The sequence below is a fragment of the Pseudochaenichthys georgianus genome, chromosome 19 (assembly GCF_902827115.2).
Source record: "Pseudochaenichthys georgianus chromosome 19, fPseGeo1.2, whole genome shotgun sequence".
NCBI lineage: Eukaryota > Metazoa > Chordata > Actinopteri > Perciformes > Channichthyidae > Pseudochaenichthys > Pseudochaenichthys georgianus.
In genome coordinates, this window is record NC_047521.1 from 26548902 (window position 1) to 26570284 (window position 21383).

The window sequence follows — 21383 nt, forward strand, 5'->3', positions numbered from 1 at the left end:
CTCTTTACTCTCGAAATGACAGCATTTCATCATAACTGGGTTTTGTTCACACGTTTCCCCGTCCTGGACTCACTAAGCTGTGTGCTTAGCAGAAGAATGACGTGCAGTAGAGAATGCACAATGAGGATTAAGGTTAAATCCTCTATGCATTTGATTTTTTCCCAAGATGAAAATAAAACAGCGGATTAAGGACAGCAGTTCACCTCAGCTCAGGGCTTTCATAAGAAAGCTTCATTCCGGTATTTGACTTGCACCATGATACCACTCTCAATGTGTTATGATTCTTTATATGTGCAAGCTAGGGACTTCAAAATATAAATGCACGACAGCTATTGTGCGTAAGACAATTATAATTTACTTTACTATCTTCACTAAGCTCTTCCTGTACTCGAAACAAGAGAGTGAGGTGCTCTTTAGATAAGGATACATGTAAATGCAACAATCAATAAATACTTCAAGGCACTAATGTTAAACAATTACAATGCCTTCATTGCAATGACATAGTTGACCCCTAATCAGAAAATTCAATTAACTAGGAGAAAGTGAGACTGTAGTGTGTGTGTGTGTGTGTGTGTGTGTGTGTGTGTGTGTGTGTGTGTGTGTGTGTGTGTGTGTGTGTGTGTGTGTGTGTGTGTGTGTGTACCAGGGTAGCTGCTGAAGGACATCTTCCCGTGGCGGTGTGTGTGTGCGTGCGTGTGTGCGTGTGTGTGTGTGTGTGTACCAGGGTAGCTGCTGAAGGACATCTTCCCAGTGTGTGTGTGTGTGTGTGTGTGTGTGTGTGTGTGTGTGTGTGTGTGTGTGTGTGTGTGTACCAGGGTAGCTGCTGAAGGACATCTTCCCGTGGCGGTGTGTGTGTGTGTGTGTGTGTGTGTGTGTGTGTGTGTGTGTGTGTGTGTGTGTGTGTGTGTGTGTGTGTGTGTGTGTGTGTGTGTGTGTGTGTGTGTGTGTGTGTGTGTGTGTGTGTGTGTGTGTGTGTACCAGGGTAGCTGCTGAAGGACATCTTCCCAGTGGCGGTGTGTGTGTGTGTGTGTGTGTGTGTGTGTGTGTGTGTGTGTGTGTGTGTGTGTGTGTGTGTGTGTGTGTGTGTGTGTGTGTGTGTGTGTGTGTGTGTGTGTGTGTGTGTGTGTGTGTGTGTGTGTGTGTGTGTGTGTGTGTGTGTGTGTACCAGGGTAGCTGCTGAAGGACATCTTCCCAGTGGCGGTGTGTGTGTCGGACACCCTGAAGTCCCAGTGTTTGTAGATGCGCATGGTGGCTGCGTACGTATACCAGCTGGAGTGTCCGAACAGCAGGTTCTCAAAGCCCGGAAGAACCTTAGACACAGAGGGGGGGGGTGGTCAGATATAGACTTAAATAAATAAAAGAATGATAATAATACTATTTAACTGCTCTCAAGTATGTAATGATTGTACTTTACTGTTAATGTAGAAGCTTTGTTTTTTCCAATTGGACTCCTTTGTCTGAATATAGTTGATCACTATATAACACTATGGCTAGCGCTCCAACACATTGTATGTGATAGGCTAAGGGGCGGGACATCTCTAAGTGGTTGACCAATCACAAAAGAACCGGCTAACTAACCAATCAGAGCAGACTGGGCTCTGGTTTCAGACAGAGGGTGAAAAGAGGAAAAATGAAGAGCTTTTTGAACATTAAAGCATGGAGACATGTCAGAGTAAAGACACTACATACACAGATGAACCTCAAAGGAGCATCATAGGGCCCCTTTAAACACATGAAATACAGAGAGTTGGAAACATCCTCCTCCCATTGGCCTTTCACTCACACGAGAAAAACAAGCACATCAACCACAATAAAACGAATTAGTCTTCTCAAGTGCGCCCTCCTCTCAGCTGCAGCCACATGAGCCCCTCCTGACCTTGATGAGGGCCGTGCAGTGGCCCATGCCCGGCGTCCTGAGAGCCGCTGAGGAGGAGTTGGAGCGAGGCGTCAGAGCCGGGACCAGATCCAGGAGGTCGCCAACGCCATTCAGAAACTGCAGGGCGAACGCTGAGAGAGGCTGAGAGGGAAGGGGGGGGGGGGGATGAATGAAATGACACTCTGAGATTCAAGGTTCAAGGCTTTTGTTGTCATGTGTGCATAGATACAGTGTAGTTACAGGCCCGGTTCTACGGGGGTGCATTGCACCCTCAGTTGAGTCGTTATGCACCCTCATTTGAAAAATTAAAAGTAAAAATTTTTTAAAAATTAAAGTGAAAAAAATTAAAAGTGAAAAATATTATATTTTGCCTACTATTACTAACAATAGTAGTAATAATAATAATAATAATAATAATAATAATAAGAAGAAGAATATAGTTGAAATAAAATAAATGGTAATTGTGGTTGAATAGCATTGTCTGCTGCATTTATTTGATCAATTTAAACGGTAAGTAACGTTATTATGTCAGGTGCGCGTGACCTGTGCCGCTGCACGTTCATCATCTGCAAGGTGCTGACACAGCAGTCAGTGATGGATCAGAAAATGGTTAAAACAACCAGCCCTTATCGCCAGCATACACTGCATCTACTGCAGGTAATACCAGTTCAGATCATGGGGACATTACGTTACTGTCGTGGACACTACCGTCCTCCTGCCCGACTCGCCGGCTTTGCCCGCCTCGCCCACAGAGGCGGAGCAGCCACAGCCGTCTTCGTTGCCCCAAACGCCGCCACCCCTCGGCGGCCCGCAAGTGCCAGAGGACCTCAGCAAAACAGAGCCAGCCCAGGTATATTTAAAAAAGCACCCAACTCGCCTGTACAGTGGGGTGAGGCGCTCATTTTGCAGCTCATGGTTTCAAAACAGAGATTGGCTGGAATATTCATGTAAAAAAGATGCCATGCATGTAGTCATTTCGGTTCAAGTAAGTCAGATGCCTTCACCACAACTGGCTACAACAACTGGCGCCATGCTCTTATAGGCTACGTGATAAGGGACTGGGAAGGCATGAATCAAGCAAAGAGCACCAGATTGATGGTTTTAACTTTAATATTTAAAAAAAAAATCTTCCCGGGGGAGCATGCCCCCGGACCCCCCCAGAGGCGGTGTTGACCTCCATAGAGGGTGTTAGGTACACTCCCCACTTATAAAAATAGCACTTTACCACTGCACCCTCTCTAATCTCAGATGCACCCTTAGTCATTTTGTTCTGGAACCGGGCCTGAGTTATATGTCAATGAAAAGCTAAGGTCACAGGCTCCTTCCACAGTGCAACACAATACAACAGATAAAATAGCGCAAGTAAATACAATAAACTAGAATAGAAGTAGTGCCATAAGAGTGTATATAGTGATACATAATTTGTGTAAACTCACAAATGTAATGCTGGCCTGATATTACTACTTAATAATGCATGTTGTCCAGCCGGGGGAAAACCTTTACACTTTGTTATGAAAGAGCCTAATGCCTATGTGTTACGCCTAGGTTTCTCTGTCAGGAACTGCATGTGTTTAAAGCCCTATCCTAGATGACCGTTTAGTGTGTAAGGAAAGTAAAAAGTTGAAACGTTACAAGATACAACTTAATTTAAGGGTTTATTTGGGATTTGTATTTTGTGCGCTGGGTTAAGGGATAGGGTCTAAAGACAGCAGTTCGCGCATTAGTCATATGTGTAACGTGTGATATTGTGCCAAATAAATGAAACTGGATTTATCAATATAAAATGTATCTGTCGATTGTAATGTTTCTCTTAAAGGTGGGGTAGGTACGTTTGAGAAACCGGCTCGAGATCGCTAGAATTTGAAAATACACAACCGGAGAAAATCTGCCACTTCCTCACAGAGCCCCTCCCCCAACACACACGAACGCGCACATGACCAATGAGGGCACGAGGTAAGTGTGTGCCCCGATGGAAGGCTGACAGGCAGGCAGGCCATCCAGTTACTTTAGCCGGGCGGCTAAACGGATTGGTTGTACTTTTTACAGTATCACAGCTTCTACAGATGACATTTTTTTTATGGATTTGTTGTCAAAGCACTTCAGATATTCATTGCTATCGGGATGTTAAGAGCATTCCATGGAATATAACAAAAAGGGTATCTCGAGCCGGTTTCTGAAACTTACCTACCCCACCTTTAATGTTGTCATTATGCTGCCGTCAAATCCTTGTCTCAGTACTGGACGTCACCTCTGTGGAAACATTGGTAGTGTTGTATGTCTTTTAAAAATGGACCTTGAGTCTCTTCAATAAAGCTGATGATGATGATGATGATTGCAATGCTGTTCAGATTCTAAGTGCATTTAGCTGTCCTTGCGATGACAAGGGTTGGATCTAATCTAACCTTCCCACACACACCTCTCTGTGTTTGCTCTTGGCCCAGCGTGCCGCTCCGGCCTGGAGACCATCCAGCTGGGCCAGGATCAGTTCCAGGTGTTTCCAGAGGGGGTCGCTGTGTCTCCGCAGCCTCACCTGCTCTCTGGACCACTGGTCCTGCTTGCTGTGGGAAAACGTGTAATTGTCACACATGTTGTCAGCAGGGCACAGACAGTGAAAGTTACTCTGCATAACCCATCCTATATGGAAGCAGTGGTCTTGAACTCTCCATATAGCAGGGTCATTCACGTATTGACCCTGCTATATGTATTTATAATATATATGATAACTTGCAGATCTTGAGTATTTCAACAAGGAAACCTATTTATTGAGATGTAAAACTAAACTGAAAAAGCATTAACTCTCCATGGAAACTCATAATAATACATTTTCATTTAAGTTTTATCACAAATTATTTTCTGATCAATTGATCTAAACCACACGTGTCAAACTCGAGGCCCGGGGGCCAAATCAGGCCCTTGGTGGATTTAATTTCGGCCAGCAGGATAATTTCTAATTCCTATTAGATCTGGCCCGCCGGTATATTGCACGCACACCTTCCCTCCACCCTGAGGGTCTCCTCCGCTCAGAGCCGGACCCCAAACATTGATGACCTTGCACCCGAGATGAGACGCCAAGTATCTGAGCTAGCATCTCAGAGCAGCAACCTGAGTTCAATGGATGCTTCCTTCTGCACTTTCTCTCACGACAACAGGACATGTTTAATTTTCTCTTTGAGGGGAATAGTTTTGTTGAAGCTGTTGTTGGCCTGTGGGAAAATGTACTCATAAGAAATGACTCTGGAGAAGCTGCAGATAGAGCCATGAGAAATGAATGCAGCTGATTATTTAATGTTTAATGTTGTTTTTATTATCATTTAAGCTTTGTTAGTTCCAGGTTTAATTTGTGCAATAAGTTCATTTCAATACGTTTTGCAATAAACATTGAACCAGTCCGGCCCTCGATTAGTACCCATTTTTTTAATTTGGCCCACTTTGTGTTTGAGTTTGACCCCCCTGATCTAAACTGACTGTAACTGAAGATGAAGCCGCTGACAGACACATTTCTACCAGCAGGTTTAATCTTGAGCCGTGAACAGTACCTTAAAAACCTTTTCAGAGGATTTAGAACCTTCTCATCCTTCAGGAACTGAGGGTACATGTTGGAGTAATGACTGAACATCTGTCTGCAGAGAAAGAAGAAGGAATCAAACCATTAAAGTAAAACCATAAGTAGTTATTAGCAGGCATACTCATGTCATGTTTATTGGATAAAACAACAAACAAAATACATTAAAAGTCTCATAACTCATTTTTCATATGTATTTTTTGTTTTCAAGCGCCTGCGAGGTAATATAAACACTTCCGGAGAGTTTCCATTGATTGTGAAGGAGTGTGCTCTTTGTGAACCTCACCCAGCAGTGAGATAACCCTCAAGGTACCCCGCCAGGAAGAAAGTGGTCTCGTCTTCCTGCGTACTTCCTGCTCCATGACCTGCAGAGATCTCCAGGATGCCCCATCCAGAGAGCAGCAGGGTGTCATTGAAGAACCCGTAGGCCCCCCCCTCGCTCTCCATCACCCCCTCCTTGAGGAGTACCCTTTTCTGGGCAGCGTCCCAATACACGGTGGCCTCTCGGAGCTCTACGATCGGAGGAGGATGGACAGGGTCACAGGGTTGAAGTTGGATAACATTCATTATGTAAGATAATGTCATGACACCATTAGAATAAGCTATAGGAAAAAACACAGCTTGGAAATAAAAATATATAGACATTTTCCTATGTGTTGCTTGATTTCAGATATTTAGTTTTGTAATATTTTGTAATATTCACGTTATGGGATTTCCTTTTTTGTAAATGTATGTTTCCTGTGCATACCTTTTTTTTGTTAATTGTCAAACTTGAATTGAATTTCTTTGTACAAATATTTTTCCCAGTTATTTGTCATATTTTAATTACATTTCGTCTTGTTTATTTGTTCCATATTTTTTTTAATAATATTACAATATTTCATTTATTTACAATTCTAGTAAATAATTGCTCTTGTTTTTCCATATTCATTTATCTTATTACGTTTATGTATGCACCATTATACACCAAAGCAAAACCATTTATGTAAAAACCCACTCTATAATAAACCTCATGCTGATTCAAGTAAAATATATTTACCATTTTAAAATAAATATAATTATTAATAATAATTTGATTCATTAATTGACAAAACCAATACAACATTAGTTAATAACATGAGTTATTGACCAAATAAATCTTTAAAATAAAAAAGTATTTTAATTTCTTGACTATTATAGCCCATTAATGTGGCATTATGTGTCATTACATTTACATTTTAGTCACTTTTACGCTAATAAAATAGAACGAAATACATCAGAAGAGAACACACTTTAAAAAATGCATTTTGTAAACATATAGGTGAAACTGTATTTGATTAAAAACATCGTTTTGCAATTTCCATACCAGCCATGGACCTGCTACTCACGGTAAGTTTGCACCGAAGTGCTCAGCAGCAGCATCCACAGTTCAATGGTCTCCATGCTAGCTGTTAACTAGGAAATAAATGTTCTTATTTCAGCACAGAACAGCGATTTCTCAAGAACCGGCGGGGTGCTTCTTTTCTAGTGGCTGATCCTTTCAATTGCACACATTTTCTGACATAGCGCGCATCTTCTCGGCAGTTTCCATTTTTTCACAGAAAAAAAGAAAACCAGATCACCCCAGATGGGACTCGAACCCACAATCCCTGGCTTAGGAGGCCAGTGCCTTATCCATTAGGCCACTGGGGCGGCATACACATGGGCGTGGCCTAAGTTCTTTATATAACGATACAGGTTATTGATATTCACAGGAAATGTTCTATATGGAAAGCATACATCTACGTTTTTACTAGTACTGTTTCTGACATAGGATTTGTAATTGTCTAAAATACTAATATGTATAAGAAAAAGGTATATAAAAGCTTGTGGAAAGTCCAAGCGTCGCGATCTCCATGGTGATACGTTCCATGGATGGTCCCATTATCTCACCTAAATATGGGTATTTATTCTTGATGTTTAAAGACTTTGGTTATTAGAATATCCCAAAAATAGCATAGATAACCAACACAAGCGCTGAAATATGTTCTTAATATCGTTATAAAGCTGGTATTGGCAAGCTTGTATGAAACCGTACAGTATTTCAGAGTGTTTGTCCTATATGCAAATGGAACGTTCCACGCGTGGCGCAGTAGCAAGTATGGTTTGTTTGCAAGCAGACGAGAGTCCGAAAAATTAAAATAACTAGTCTTAATGGAGGTAAAATATATTGAGATATAAATATTCTAAGTGACAAAACAACTACTAACCAACCTGCTTGTGAAGCAGATCGAGACATTTTCATTTGCATGTAAGGTATGTTATGAGTAAGCATAGCGAGTGTTAGCCTACTAGCATTAGCTCTATAGTGTAGCTTTGGGCAACGATAAACACATTTACAGCACTGTGGATAAATACTAATACTAACTACAATTGGTGTGTGGTGTTTTATACAGTGACCTTAAGGAAATCCACTAAAGATGCCGCTCTTTGGGAGCACGTTCAGTCCGAAGAAGATTCCACCTCGCAAAATCTGCTTCTCTGTCCAGCCTTCAATACGGTGAGATAAAAGAGGAAACACTGTTTTTATTGCAGCAGCATTGTGCTAAAGACACTAGTTTCATAATGTGCACGAATGGATGCATTACAATGAACCAATACCTCTATTTTGTTTTGATCCCTTATTTACAATCTATGATCCCTAGGGGATAAACAAATGCATATCGTTTTTTGGTTTATCTATATTTCATGTCAATATTTCTCTCATCTTTTTAATTGTTTTTATAATTGCTTTATTTTTTGGTTGCTTTTCTTAATATTTATCTTCTTTAACTGTGTGTTTGTATGTACCATATACGTCAAGGAAAATTCATCGTACGTGTAAACATACTTGCAATTTTCTGATTCTGATTTCTGATCAATAATGAACGTGTTTTGATACAGCAAATGAGTGGATTGTGCTATAAAGCTACAGCTCTGATATTATTTTCATGGGTGTTCATTCAGACTGATCTATTGTTTACCATTATTTATCCTCCTCATACTGACTAGTTTTCTACCCTTCATCCCTTTAAGTTGGATCGCTCGACGAGAGAGGTGGAGCTGGGCCTTGAGTACGGACCTCCTGTGATGAACCTCGGAGGTCAGAGTTGGAAATTTGAAGATGGACAGTGGATCTCAGGTAATGAGTTTGGACATTGTTAAATAAAGAGCATAACAATGGCTGCTTCCACTGCTTTAATGGGTATCTCACCCCAACACGACAATTGTATACCAATTTTTACCAATATTTGTGAAGGAAACTGGTTTTGTTCTTGCATGCCAATAGAGGGGAATAGAGAGGCGAAGTCCCTCCCTTTCCGGGGGACCTCCATGGGATCTTATTTCGGAAAAAGTATGTATTGAAGTCAATGGGGAGAGAAAGATTATCTTTCGATCCCGTTTGAATTGTGCCAAGAATTACACATATGATGTTTGTCAATTTAAAAGATAATTTTGCAAGTCAAAAAAATAAAAATGTGTCGTAAAACTGTGAAGTAACACTTTTTTTTGTGTGAAACCGCTCAATGAACTACATCTCCCGTCTCGCACCACACACCAAGACGGCCGTCACGTTGGAACATTTCACTTCTTTCTTTCAGAACGAGGCGGAAAGTATTAAAAGAGGTACAAATCAGTCCAAGTCTGGGCACGTTGAGAGCTGTACATACACACAAGGGGAGTTAGTCGGTTCCGTGAGAGCCAGCATGCGGGACCGGGATTCTGGGATTTGTAGTCTTTCTAATTGCGTATTTTTCATAGTCTTATATTTTAACAGTTTTACGACAAACTGTGACTTTTTTGACATGGAAATTATTTTTTTAAATTGACAAACATCATATGTGTAATTCGTGGCACAATTCAAACGGGATCGAAAGATAATCTTTCTCTCTCCATTGACTTCAATGCATACTTTTTCCGAAACAAGGTCCCATGGGTCGGAAGTAGATGGGCGGGACTTCGCCTCTCTATACAGTACAAGCGTTTTCTTTGGATTCGTCATTCCAAGTGTTTTCACAAATTCAAGGGAACCCAGGGGGAGGTAACATATACCAGTGATAATTTGGGGTTGAATTTTTTTTTAAAAGTACACAAAAATAATTGCAGTTGTTTTCTTTCTGTTTTTGTTGATCCAGAATCTGGTGGGAATGCATCTGGTAGGGAAGTGCAGCGGCTTAAGAAAAAAAACGTACAGCTCGAGGAAGAGAACAACCTCCTGAAACTTAAGATTGAAATTCTCTTGGACATGGTAAGAACTGACCTTTGACCTTAAATAACTATAACATTAGAGAAGCCATATGTATAAGAAGGAACCATGCTTGCAACATATTAAAGGTGAATCCCAGTAATAATGCTGCCTGCTCACATGTGTTCAAATGTAATACGTAAATGATCTGATTTGTAATCTCCCACTCTAGTTGACAGAGACTACCGTAGAGTACCACCTGATTGAGAAAGAAGTGGAAGATATAAAGACTCAACATCGAAGGAAGAAATGACAAATCTGATCGGATGCCTCCATCATAGAAATGTTCCTCATTCACAGAGTTTACAGTTTGTCGATGTAAACAAAAAAGTCTTAATTTGTTTGTTTTTTATTTGCTCATAAGTGCAAACATATTTTTTGCCTAATGAGGACTCTATCTGTTCCGTCTTGTTTCTTTAAATGTGAATCAACATAATTGTTCAATACACAACATATTTTCTACATCTTTGATATGTGTGTGGCAAGTATTTGCCGACAATTTCTTGTTAAGATTTGTTTTGTATTTACTGTATTTTCTAAAATTCGTCACAGGGTGTTCGCAATTTGTTTTGATGGCCTCTTTTAGAAAATGACCCGAATCACTCATTGGATTTTTACTCGGCTGATAACAAGTGACACGTTTACAAAAAGATAAAGAAAAATCCACAACATTTTTGAGCAGTAATGTTTCCAGGAAAGACGTTTTTGTCAGGGTTCACTAACTGGCTTTTTCAGTGAACCTTGAGCAATGTTTTGTTGTTGTCATCATCATCACAACAGCGTGATCAAGGATTCAAGGATCAATTATTGTCATTATGCAACACAGGGTTGTTCAACAAAATGCTTTCATACCAACCAGCACACAGCAATAGAAACACAACGGAGACAAATAAGTACACAACCATGGCTAGAAGTGACATAAGTAACACATTAGGGTGTTCTTGACACATTATAAAAGTGTTGGTACATTTGAAAACATGTTTGTTTTTACATAAAACCGATGATTGCCCAGTACAATTGCAAAAAAGTATTTATATTGGACATTGCAGGTTTATTGAACAAGATTGCAACATCTTGCAACAGTCTGTATTGTGTCATCATATTTATTTACTTTTTTAAAACGTAGTTTTGACTATCAATGTTTGTGTAATAATTTATATCGAATGAATTAGATTGTCCGAAGTAGAAATACATATTGATTATATCCTGTAATAAAAATCAATATTGAGTAACTGCTAATTAAAGGTACGGCCTTCGACAAATCACTTTTGCTCCCTTTAGATAATTGGTGGAGGGACATGTCAATCAAATATACATTGCAGTGATTGGTTGAACAGTCTTAACTGCGCAGGCGCACTCTGCGTCAGTTAATGCAGCGTTTCCACCGACGTTGTTGCTTCCGACAGCGGGATAGACGAAGTACTTTCTAGCCTTTTTCTTTCTGCACTTTAAACCCACAGACTTTGCTTGTTCCACTGTCAGACTATTCAGCGACATAGTTGTGGACTTTATTTGTATACCTACTACTTTTAACAATGCCTCGGGGCGGTAAGTCTTGTTATTATTCAAGTAAACGTAGCATGCTAATTTGTAGCAAGCTAACTCTAGCTAGCGAATTGTTAGCTAAAGTATTGCGAACTCACACATGCTTAGCCTTTAGCTTGCTAACCGGTTAGCATGGTGTTTTTTGCGGCTGTAATCTATACAGGAACGACATCATGTACCAATAGTTATTATTAATGTCTCTGTGTAACAGTTGTTGGTTATTTTAGTAGTTAAACAGTTGAACGGCTTCCATACGTGGGCATTTGTTTTTTAAACGCCGGTAACGGTAACTAACTGTTACCATGTGCACATGACAACGACACATTTTCTAGTATTTATTTAAATTCCTGGTTCATAGCTTTTGTTTCTACCACCAGATACGTTCACATGTGTGTTATTCAAGTGTACACTACCTTTTTATATGGAGCTGTTTTACCCTGATGTCATCATCTAGCCCTCACTAACAATGACATGTAGTAGCGTTGACGTTAAACTACGCTGGCCCTCAGTGAACGTCATTTGTGACTCATCTCCAACCACACTCTGCAGCTTTTTAATATGTATTTTATTTATTTACTACAGACATTGCACGATAATTAACTCTTCAGCTTCCACCTCAATGTAAACCTGCAATAGATAGTTAGCTAACTAATATGTAACTAGTAGTTCCTGGGGCAGGTTGTTTGATCCAATATTATCAATAGTTTTTTTTAGCAGGCATTTCAGTACCATTTAATGCAAAACATACACAAATGAGCATATACATATCTGACAGTGCTGGATATGAGGTAGTAAATGGTGCCTTATTCTTCTGATATTTCCTTTTTAGGACATAAGCTAACTATTTTTGATTTGTCAATACTTTTCATAGTTTTATAGTTGCTCTTGTTTTACAACTTTATTATATTTATCTGTGTGTATGCACCGACACCAAAGCAAATTACTTGCTTTTAAGTTTTAACCATCTCTTAAGTTAATGTTCAAAGAAACTAATTGCAGCTATTTCCTCATTCAATAGGAACACTTTTCCAATAGTGCGTAGCAACTTAGTACGTCCCACTTTGCATTAGTTTGATCATTTAAATGTAGAAAAGTAAACATGTCTCATCTGTTTTAGGATATTATGAACCAGACGTGTGTTTACTTACAGGGAGTGTACATAATGACAATCACATATCACATAGATCTCATAACATCACAATATAGTCCAGGCAGTACACCTCTCTCTCTCCTTTTAACAAAAAGCTTCCAGATATTTTTTTCACATTTGTGGATGTTGCATGTTACCCTGTTCTGAAAATGAATCACTTAACTTTGCTTTTAAATTGACTAACTTGAACAAACAGTTGAATACATTCACCAGTAACAACTTATTTCTTCTGCTTTGCAGGCAAAAGAAGCCACAAGGGCAGAGGGAAGCAGTTCAGTAACCCAGAGGAGATCGACCGACAGATGAAAGCGCAGAAAGAGTTGGTGAGTGAATCTTTGTGGCAGATTTGGAGTTGCAGTCAAACTGTGTCCGGTGTGATTTGAATGTTTTTGTTTACAGGAAGAAAACCCTGGCGCAGCAGAGAAGGGAAGCGACGCAGACTCCGATGAAGAGAGCAGCAGTGATGAAGAAAATGACGTGAGTAAAGGCAGGGCCATAATGTTGAACAAACAAAGAACAAATGTCAGGTGATGAAGATATTTATAGGCAATAGGGGTGTAACGGTTCACAAACATTTCGGTTCGGTACGTACCTCGGTTTTTAGGTCACGGTTCGTTTTCGGTACAGCAGAAAAAATTATCACAAAACATAAAATAGTTCTTGTTTTTTTTTAATTATTATTAAACTGAATATTCACTCAAATAAATACAAAATAAAATAAACATTACGGTGCAGCATTTTGATGAACTGAAATAATCTGTATTTGAACTGTACTAGCACCTAAGCAGCCAGTTTGACATTAGGACTTGTTTGTCATTGTATTTTCATGTTTGTCTAAAGAAAGATGAACTTGTCCACATTGCTTGCCGAAAGGGCAGATCTGCTGGCACTAGCAATGTCTCCTGCTGTGGAGAACACCCTCTCGCTCGGGACAGAGGTAGCAGATACAGACAGGTAGCGCTTTGCTACCATGGCAACATAAGGATATTTGGCGTTTGTAATAGCTTTGGCTCGGTCTGAAGTTTTTGCGAGTGGTGGAGGCTAAATGCTAGCGGGAGTTGGGTTTGCACTTCAGTCTTTTGGTACCGGTGATATTCACGTTCGGGTGATGCCTTTTCAAATGAGTGTGCACGTTTGATGTATTGCCAGCCGCGTAACCAATGTTAGTTGAACAATGCCGACAAACAGCTTTGGTTCGGTCCACCTGTCTTTGTCCGTCATCCTTGTTCGTAACTGCGAAACCAAAATGTTCCCAAACCGGAGACTTCAATGATGCTGGAGGATTTTCGAGCTCAACTTTATCTGCGTTCGCCATTTCGACAGTTCCTCAAATTACTGACTAAATTTGAACGCATCCCTGTGACCAGCTCTCATAGTATGGCTCTCGTCCAATGAAATGACTTGCTCGCTCTATGACGCGTTGAACCCAATGTGAGCAAATTACTCTGAATGCTGCGACGCAGCACCTGAGATTACTTCCAAAAAGTTGTTCACGTTCTCAATTTTTTACGTTTAACGTTATATTCGTTCGGTACACACGTGTACCGAACCGAAGGGCCCGTACCGAATAATTTCGGTACGTATACCGTTGCACCCCTAATAGGCAATGCCGCATGATGTATGCACAAGCAAACATTGTCCTGCGTAGGTTTAGTGCGTGTACAGATGGAGTGAAGACGTCTCTGTTCAGAGCATGTTGCACACCGCTCTAAACGGAACATCTGTGGTCAAACTACAGAAAAGCAAGTTTACGTAAACTTCAAGTAGCTTATGATGATGCCATGAGAATATTGCTGAAGAGACCTCAATGGTCTCGTGCAAGTGAAATGTTTGTGGCTGCAGGAGTCAATACTCTACAACAGGGGTGCCCAACCTTTTTTGAACCGAGAGCTACTTTTAAAGTTGCCAGTCTGCCGAGATCTACCAGTCCAAATAGAGGCGTAGCCATTACTGACCGCCTACCAGGTAAATACACACTTCTACTTGTATACAACTGACCGTTGTATGATTAATACTTCATAAAATACTGCAGATCCTTTATCTCACCTCTTTCTAATCTACACACATACAAGTATTTAACTGAAGTTACACAGCAGTGTTGTTGATACGGAGTTGGAGTTTATCCACACGTCACTACAGTGGGTAATGTGTTCAAGAAACATTGAACAGTGCTGCCACACACAAAAAAAGAAAAGACTCTGAACCCTTTCTTTGCCATTATCTAAAAATAGTGTTGCTACAAAACTATAAATGAGGCTTACTAATAAGACAACTCAGATCTGAAGCTACTCAGGAATCTGCTGCCAACGTGCAATAAAAAAGACAAAATTAATAAAATCAAACCCTTTTTTTGTTGCATTTTAGTCGAGTATAAAAAGAAATGCCTTTTAAAATCGGATGCAAGCAACACTAGCTTCTTAACCTGAATTGATAATAGACTAATCAATTTAAGTTTGCATTCTTATACCATTTTGCACAATAATTATAATGAATAAGTTCAAACAAACTAAAACGTACAGCTGATTAATAACGGTATCTAACTTGAGTTTTTATTATATCAAAAACCTGTTGAAATGCTTCTGTTATTTTTAGTGTTCCCCAAAAGTGCGTCGGCAGCCTCCAGGAATGTTTCTTTCACAACTTCGCCGTCTTTGAAAGACTTCATGTGTTCCTCAAGTACGTGACTGACACGATAAGATGCTCTGGTAGAGCCTTGCTCTTGTTGTTGGGCCTGGTGGAAATGGTCTGCATTTAGCTGTCCTCTCAGGCCCCTCCCCTTTTGCTGTCCTCTCAGGCCCCTCCCCTTTTGGGAGCGTAGGGCAGAATTAGGAGGGAATTCCGTCTCGTAGCTTTTGTTCACTGTTTTGAAATGCCGCTCCTAAATGACCCTTCTTCGATAAAGCCACGCTCGCATTGCAGACGAGACAGATGGACTTTGAATTGGAATAGATACAAAAATAATCATGCTCCCACTCGGAGTGAAAATGATATATTTTTGGCTTTTTTTGCTTCTGCCATAATTGCGGTCTTGTGTGTGTGCGGACTGTCACTCCTGTTGCCACGGACAACGTCAGTGAACTAGTGCACTGCCCACCAGCCACGCCCCGACACATGGGGTCACGCCGGCCGATCACAAAGCTTTGATGCGTTCAAGTGCATTATTCTGGCACAGGAAGATTATGTTACAGGACATTAACGATAAAACCGAATATTGTTGTTCTATTTTTAGACGCATCTCGCGATCGACTGGGAATCTCCCCTGATCGACTGGTTGGGCACCCCTGCTCTACAAGCTGTTTTAAGAAATATCATGTATAAATGTATTTGCCGGCTTAATGACTCTGATAATGAAGTCCTCTTGGCCTTATCGAACATAAGGTTTAGTACCACACGCTACCAAGCTGTGGAGACATTGGTATAGTTGTCTCTTTGTAGGACACTGATTTAAACTGAATTTGTTTTATGCTGTGTATGTAATTTATTATATGGAATGTCTTGTGGACCCTGAGTCTGTAATAATACAAGCTTTCAATGTTGATTTTAAAAGTGCAAATACTTGTTTTAGATATTGGAATCCAACGACTGACACCACACCTAATGTTGAAATGTGTAACTGCTGTCCATATCATGATCAAATACTTTGATCACACATACTACCTTTTGAATCAGAAGAGATGGAAAATACTCAATGAGAAATGTTTTTAAAACCACATTCAAACAATGCATGTTTCTCTGTCTTTACCAACCGTAACTGTCCTGGTGGATCACTTTTTTCCCTGATTTAAAAAAAAGTATTTATTTTCTCCACACAGTCCAGAAAAAGGAGTGGGGTGGAGGGGCTCATCGAGATTGAGAACCCAAACCGTGTGTCTCAGAAGAGCAAGAAGGTGGCAGAGTTAGACGTCAACGCTCCCAGAGAGCTGTCTCGCAGGGAGAGGTGAGCGTCACTCAGGAAAAAGATTGGTTTTGTGCCGTTGTATTTTATTGGGGTTCTGATGTTTCGATTAATACACATATTTCGTCCTTTCAGAGAGGAGATCGAGAAGCAGAAGTCAAAGGAGCGCTACATGAAGCTCCACCTGGAGGGGAAGACGGATCAGGCCCGGGCCGACCTCGCCAGACTGGCCATCATCAAGAAACAGAGGGAGGACGCAGCCAAGAAGAGAGACGACCAGAAGAAAGGTGAGAGGCCACCAGAGTGCTGCGGGAAAGAGTCCTCAAACCTGGACATGAGTCAGCATTTTACTACTTCCGGGTCGCTCACCTCGAAAGTCAGATGTTGTTCTTAACATGTTTTGGTTAGAGGACTTTAATAATACCTATAGTTAATAGAAGCTCTAGAGTTGAATGTTTTGCTCTTCGACATAAAATATAAGTACATTTCAGAAAACTACTAAATGTCCAATGTTGCTTTCAACGGTCATAATAAGAAACACGTCATCACGCCGAAAATTAGCCGCCTTTAGCTTCGTGGTGGTGACGTGAAGCAGCGTCTCCGCGGGGGGGGCGTCTTGCCGTCATTTGACGTCCTTAATCAGCTCCGAACGCCCTGAAGTCGAGCCGAGGGCGTCCAAATAAATAAATAATTCGAGAGAAGATCGAGTTTTTATCGCTTGAAATGACGAAAAAGAACAAGGACATCCCTCCGTTGGAGGGGCCAAGGAGTCTGGTGGGATTCTTTTCGCCGCCAGCAGAGCGTGTTCCTGTGACGGAAGGTGTACTGCCGGCGAGCCTTGACGGGGGGGGCTAGTGGGGGGCTAGTGGAGCACGCGAGTGAACTGCGAGCGCCGGAGCCTCACAGCGGCGAAACTGAGGCTCCGTGGTAAACTGTGGTAACACGAAGAACCTTTTGGGAGCCGAAAGAGCCGGCTCTTCTTAGTGAGCCGAGCCAAATTATCCGACTCACTAAGAAGAGCCGGAATTCCCGTCACTAATACGTAAAGAGATGGTAGGCTTGTTTGATTAATCTATCGATTAATCGACTATTTGGACTATTACGCCTTGCACAATTTCTCAAACGCTCTCATTTAGCAATCAACTTTTAGATTTAGCTTGAGGTTGTTTTAGGCATGTGGAAACTAACAATGAAGAAAATACTTGATTCAAAAATACATATATTATAAATTAACTAAACAAATTGTGAACAGAATTAACATTGCTTTTTATTTAAATTAAATAAATAATATTTCACATCAAAAGAAACAACAATGTTTTAACAAATCGTATTGAATAACAGAACTGTGAACAGAATAGCTGAAACTTTTACTAAATAAATAACTCAGTTAATCATGAACCCATGTTTGTATAATGTAGTTAGCTCCGTGTGTTGCTGCTAGCATGCAGAACACCTGACGTGGAAGCGTTGCTCGTGGACGGGGCTACAGAGCTGCTAGAAAGACAGTCGAACTCGGTGCATTCCTCCGTCTGGATGTGGAGCACTTTTGCTAAATGTTTAGACAAACTGCTCGTGTTACCGCCCTTACATGCTAAACTCTTATTGCACTATTGGCAACGAGCATTGTCCACATCGAGACGGGTAAAGTTTAACCACCTCGGAGCGCTTCTCTCCGCCATCTCCGCCGTGTGTTGCTGCATGGAGCAGCTGCGTGTGTGTAAACCGCCCCGCCCCCTCGCACACAGACGGGGAGAGAGATCGCGTCTGGATTGGAAAGATCGAAAATACACCATAGACGCATTTGTTTGTCTTTTTGCATGTTAGAAACGAGCTGGCGACACTAAGACTGCGAGATAATGTTTATGTAGCAATAACACACATGACATATATTTTTTAAATGTCTCCAGTACCGATAACGTTGGAGCTTAACGGCGCGTAAAGCACACGTGATGACGTCACCAACGAATCGACGACTGAATTAGTTGGCGACTAATTTGGTCATCGATTAAGTCGATTAGTTGTTGCACCCCTATTTCCCATCAAGCATTTCGCTTCCGCAGCCCGCGGAGAGGAACTGCGCCGCCTCGCTGGGCGTCTTTGTCCCGCGAGATTTCAACGTCTCATGTGGGCGAGCCTCCAGAGCAAGTCGGACAAAACGACTAACCTTCATGCAACGCGGCGATCGCAATGGCGTCGGTCTCGCTCGTCTTAAACAAGCCTAGTATCTATAACTTAAGGGACGGCTCGATTCAAGTCACGTGACACCCCCCCCCCCCCCCCCCCCTTGGTCAGGTGACCAAGATGTAGTAACTTATTATTGCCTTATCTTAACTTATTGCTTCTGGCGACTGCATTTATTCTTCAAAACTCTAAGTATATCGACACTGAGCTGTTCTGTAATGAATCGTTCTTTTGCTTCGGTTTTGAAAGTCGTAGCTGTAAACGCACATCTGTATTAGTGACTAACATTTTTCAACCTGTTGCTCCTTTTTCTCTTCCCTTTCCAATCGCTACCAGAGAGTGAAGACTCCAAAACCAAGCGCTAGTCGTCCACCTGAAAGCTTCAACACGCACTTCAGTCTCAGAGGGTCGGAGGAGAGAGGAGGAGATCTGGAGGAGGGGGGGGGGGGGGGAAACCAGAACGAGAGGCATCGGATCAGGGGGAGCTCCTTGAACTCCTGTCCCTCATTTCAAATCCACGGGGCGAGGGTCTTCCATAACAGCGAGGTCAGAACGGGTGCATTAGAACGAGGTGGAGAGGAAATGCAACATTTGGGATGCCTCCAGGGGACACTCGCAGGTTTTCCAAGTGCTTCACCGCCTCTTTACTCTTTCAGGGTTTTAATTCTGAAGCTGCTGAAGTTATTTTCTTTTTCGATTCATACACTTGTTTATTTTTTTTCTACATGGTTACCTAATACAAGTTTACTCGATGACTGAACAGGTATTACAGTGAGCGTGCTTGACTTCTTGGTGCTTTGCCTTTCTTTCCACCTCGCCTGTTTTTGTGAGTCGGCAGGTGGAGAGAAAGAACACTATTCCGAAACTGATGTATAGGAATTATACAATGTAGGTTAGTGTGTGTGGATATATTGCACAAGACATTGGTATAATTTTCTAAAGAGTTATGTGTGTCGTCGCCCCCCCCCACACCATCCAAACATAAATATTCTGCTTTTCAATTCTGTCCCGCTCTTTGATCCTTCAAAAACGGAATAGTTCGCCGTCGTCCTACCGCAGGAAGTCTAGAAAGTGGGACTTATTTTACGTGTTATTTTCCCCACTCTGTCGACGCGACTCATCTTATTCCTGTCAGTTCAGAAGTGTTTCAGAATGTTTTCTGTAATCCCTTTTGCTCAAAGCACCTGGAATGTTACTTGAATTGCCCATAATAAGCGTTTTTAAGTTGTCAAACATCACGTCTGGAGAGCATGTTCTCACTCTGCCTCAGTTGCTGTGGCCTTGCCCTGTTTCTGAAGGGTCCTCTGTGGTTCTATAGGAGGGATTGTGTCTTTTGTTGCCTTTTTTTAACAGAGTTTACACAACACCAGTTCGCTGTCTGTCTCCTGACGTTAGTCCTACAAAGAACCCACGCTGAGTTTCTCAGGTGCATCACTCTCTACTCCAAACAGTCTCTATCCCTCAGACCACTCAATTTAAACCGTACACACTTCCCAAAGACGACTTACTGCAGGGTCTTTTTATCCTTTAGTGCACGTGATAGACCGGTGACTCAGGGGGGGGGGGGGGGATTTGGAAATGCCTTGATCAGGAAAACAGTGCTCCCTATAACCTGGACATATAACACACCTGTAGAAACCACAAAGTGAGAGAAGAAGCCACATCGTTTAAATTGAATTCCTCGAGTTCTCCATGTATCCGAAGTCATTTTTAAAAAATAAATTCATTAATAGATAAACTACTTTGTTGTGTTTTTTGTACTTGATTTTCTCAACATGAAGGCAGCTGATTTAAAGGGATGGAAACACTGAATGCACTTTGGCCCCATCCCAAACCACGCCCTACACCCTACCCCTCTGTAGTGACACTCGCAGCTCAACGAGGCTCCCTCCTGTCAGATGGGGGGAGTAAACACAGCAGCAAGCTTTGGGACGGCCTCCCCTCTCTCCGGCAGAAACAGGAAGTGCCGTAACTGTATCTAACGGTTTAAAATCAGCATCTCTTAGACAAAAAGTTTAAATTAATAACTCAAATAAAACTCCAAACATCTTTCATTGTGTTACTTTTTTGTAAAGCTATTTTGGTTTTAAACCTGATGTTTATAAGCTTCTTCGTTTTTGCAACAGTCTGTAAATATACACAACTTTATAATAAAATGCACACATTTACTTTTTTCTAGACTAAACACAGGTTTGATCCTAAGTTAAAACATATGAGGTTGTTATCATCGTAGTTTATCAGTGGATGTTTGCTGGAACTACTTGTTAACAGCTTGTTTCCTGACGGACACACACAGCGTGACTCCGGTCAGGTAGAGACCGGTCTCAAGTCGGCACCGCTGTTTGATGGCTTGATAGCCCACTCCCCCTCCACACCGCTCCACACTCGTTGGTTTGGAACAGGAACGGAGGCGTCGGGCGTGGTTTGGAATTGGGCCTTAGAAAACAGTTAGTCAAAGTAATGCAGCAAGTAGCATGATAATCAACACATGGCAGGACCACCTCAAATACGATAACATCTATATATTTCCTATCGAATACAAAAATAATAGGAGCATCACAAATGTACCTTTTGCTATAAAACACCATTTCCTGTGTGGTTAGTACAATTGCCTCTCAGTGGCATTTAATCAGCTGAAGAATAATCTGTGTTAATATAGCATTTAATACTATTTGATTTCCTTCATAAAGGACAGAAAACATTTAATATATTTTGTCATGGCTGAGAAGTTAAGCATTTTGTGTATCTGCAAGAAAAATGTATATTATATCAGTCTTACAGTATGTCGTGAGTAAGTGCTCTATTGTGTTCAATCTTGTATTTAATTGTTATCCAGAGATTAATATTGTTCGTGAAGCAATTGTTTTGCTGCTGTAAGAACAGATGTATCCGAAACGACTTGCCATCCTTGTTAGTGCTGTGCATTTTGCA

The 21383-nt window shown here is 41.2% G+C and overlaps 3 protein-coding genes and 1 non-coding gene across 5 annotated transcripts in view; 2 read left to right on the plus strand and 2 right to left on the minus strand.

The window, feature by feature from the left end:
• The window catches only part of plbd1b (phospholipase B domain containing 1b), a 17127-nt gene extending 9866 nt beyond the window's left edge, over positions 1–7261 (minus strand). For both annotated transcript variants that reach the window (XM_034107847.2, XM_071206725.1), the window contains exons 1-6: positions 6806–7261; positions 5725–5950; positions 5413–5496; positions 4293–4434; positions 1877–2017; positions 1166–1310 (exon numbers count right to left, since the gene is read on the minus strand). In XM_034107847.2, coding sequence (XP_033963738.1) covers positions 1166–1310; positions 1877–2017; positions 4293–4434; positions 5413–5496; positions 5725–5950; positions 6806–6860 — 793 coding nt within the window. In that variant the 5' untranslated portion in view covers positions 6861–7261. The remainder of the gene's footprint in view (positions 1–1165; positions 1311–1876; positions 2018–4292; positions 4435–5412; positions 5497–5724; positions 5951–6805) is intronic.
• Positions 7037–7109, minus strand: trnar-ccu (transfer RNA arginine (anticodon CCU)). The gene has a single exon. It is a non-coding gene; the product is annotated as a tRNA-Arg (tRNA).
• A 615-nt stretch (positions 7262–7876) lies between the features above and the next one.
• Positions 7877–10150, plus strand: cby1 (chibby 1, beta catenin antagonist). The gene is made up of 4 exons (XM_034107681.2): positions 7877–7939; positions 8448–8577; positions 9572–9684; positions 9854–10150. Exons 1-4 carry the CDS (start codon positions 7877–7879, stop codon positions 9932–9934), a joined length of 387 nt encoding a protein of 128 aa, XP_033963572.1. The 3' UTR covers positions 9935–10150.
• An 883-nt stretch (positions 10151–11033) lies between these two features.
• Positions 11034–20193, plus strand: pdap1a (pdgfa associated protein 1a). The gene is made up of 6 exons (XM_034107815.1): positions 11034–11229; positions 12617–12699; positions 12776–12853; positions 16189–16313; positions 16407–16558; positions 18789–20193. Exons 1-6 carry the CDS (start codon positions 11217–11219, stop codon positions 18815–18817), a joined length of 480 nt encoding a protein of 159 aa, XP_033963706.1. The 5' UTR covers positions 11034–11216; the 3' UTR covers positions 18818–20193.
• The last annotated feature ends 1190 nt before the right edge of the window (positions 20194–21383 follow it).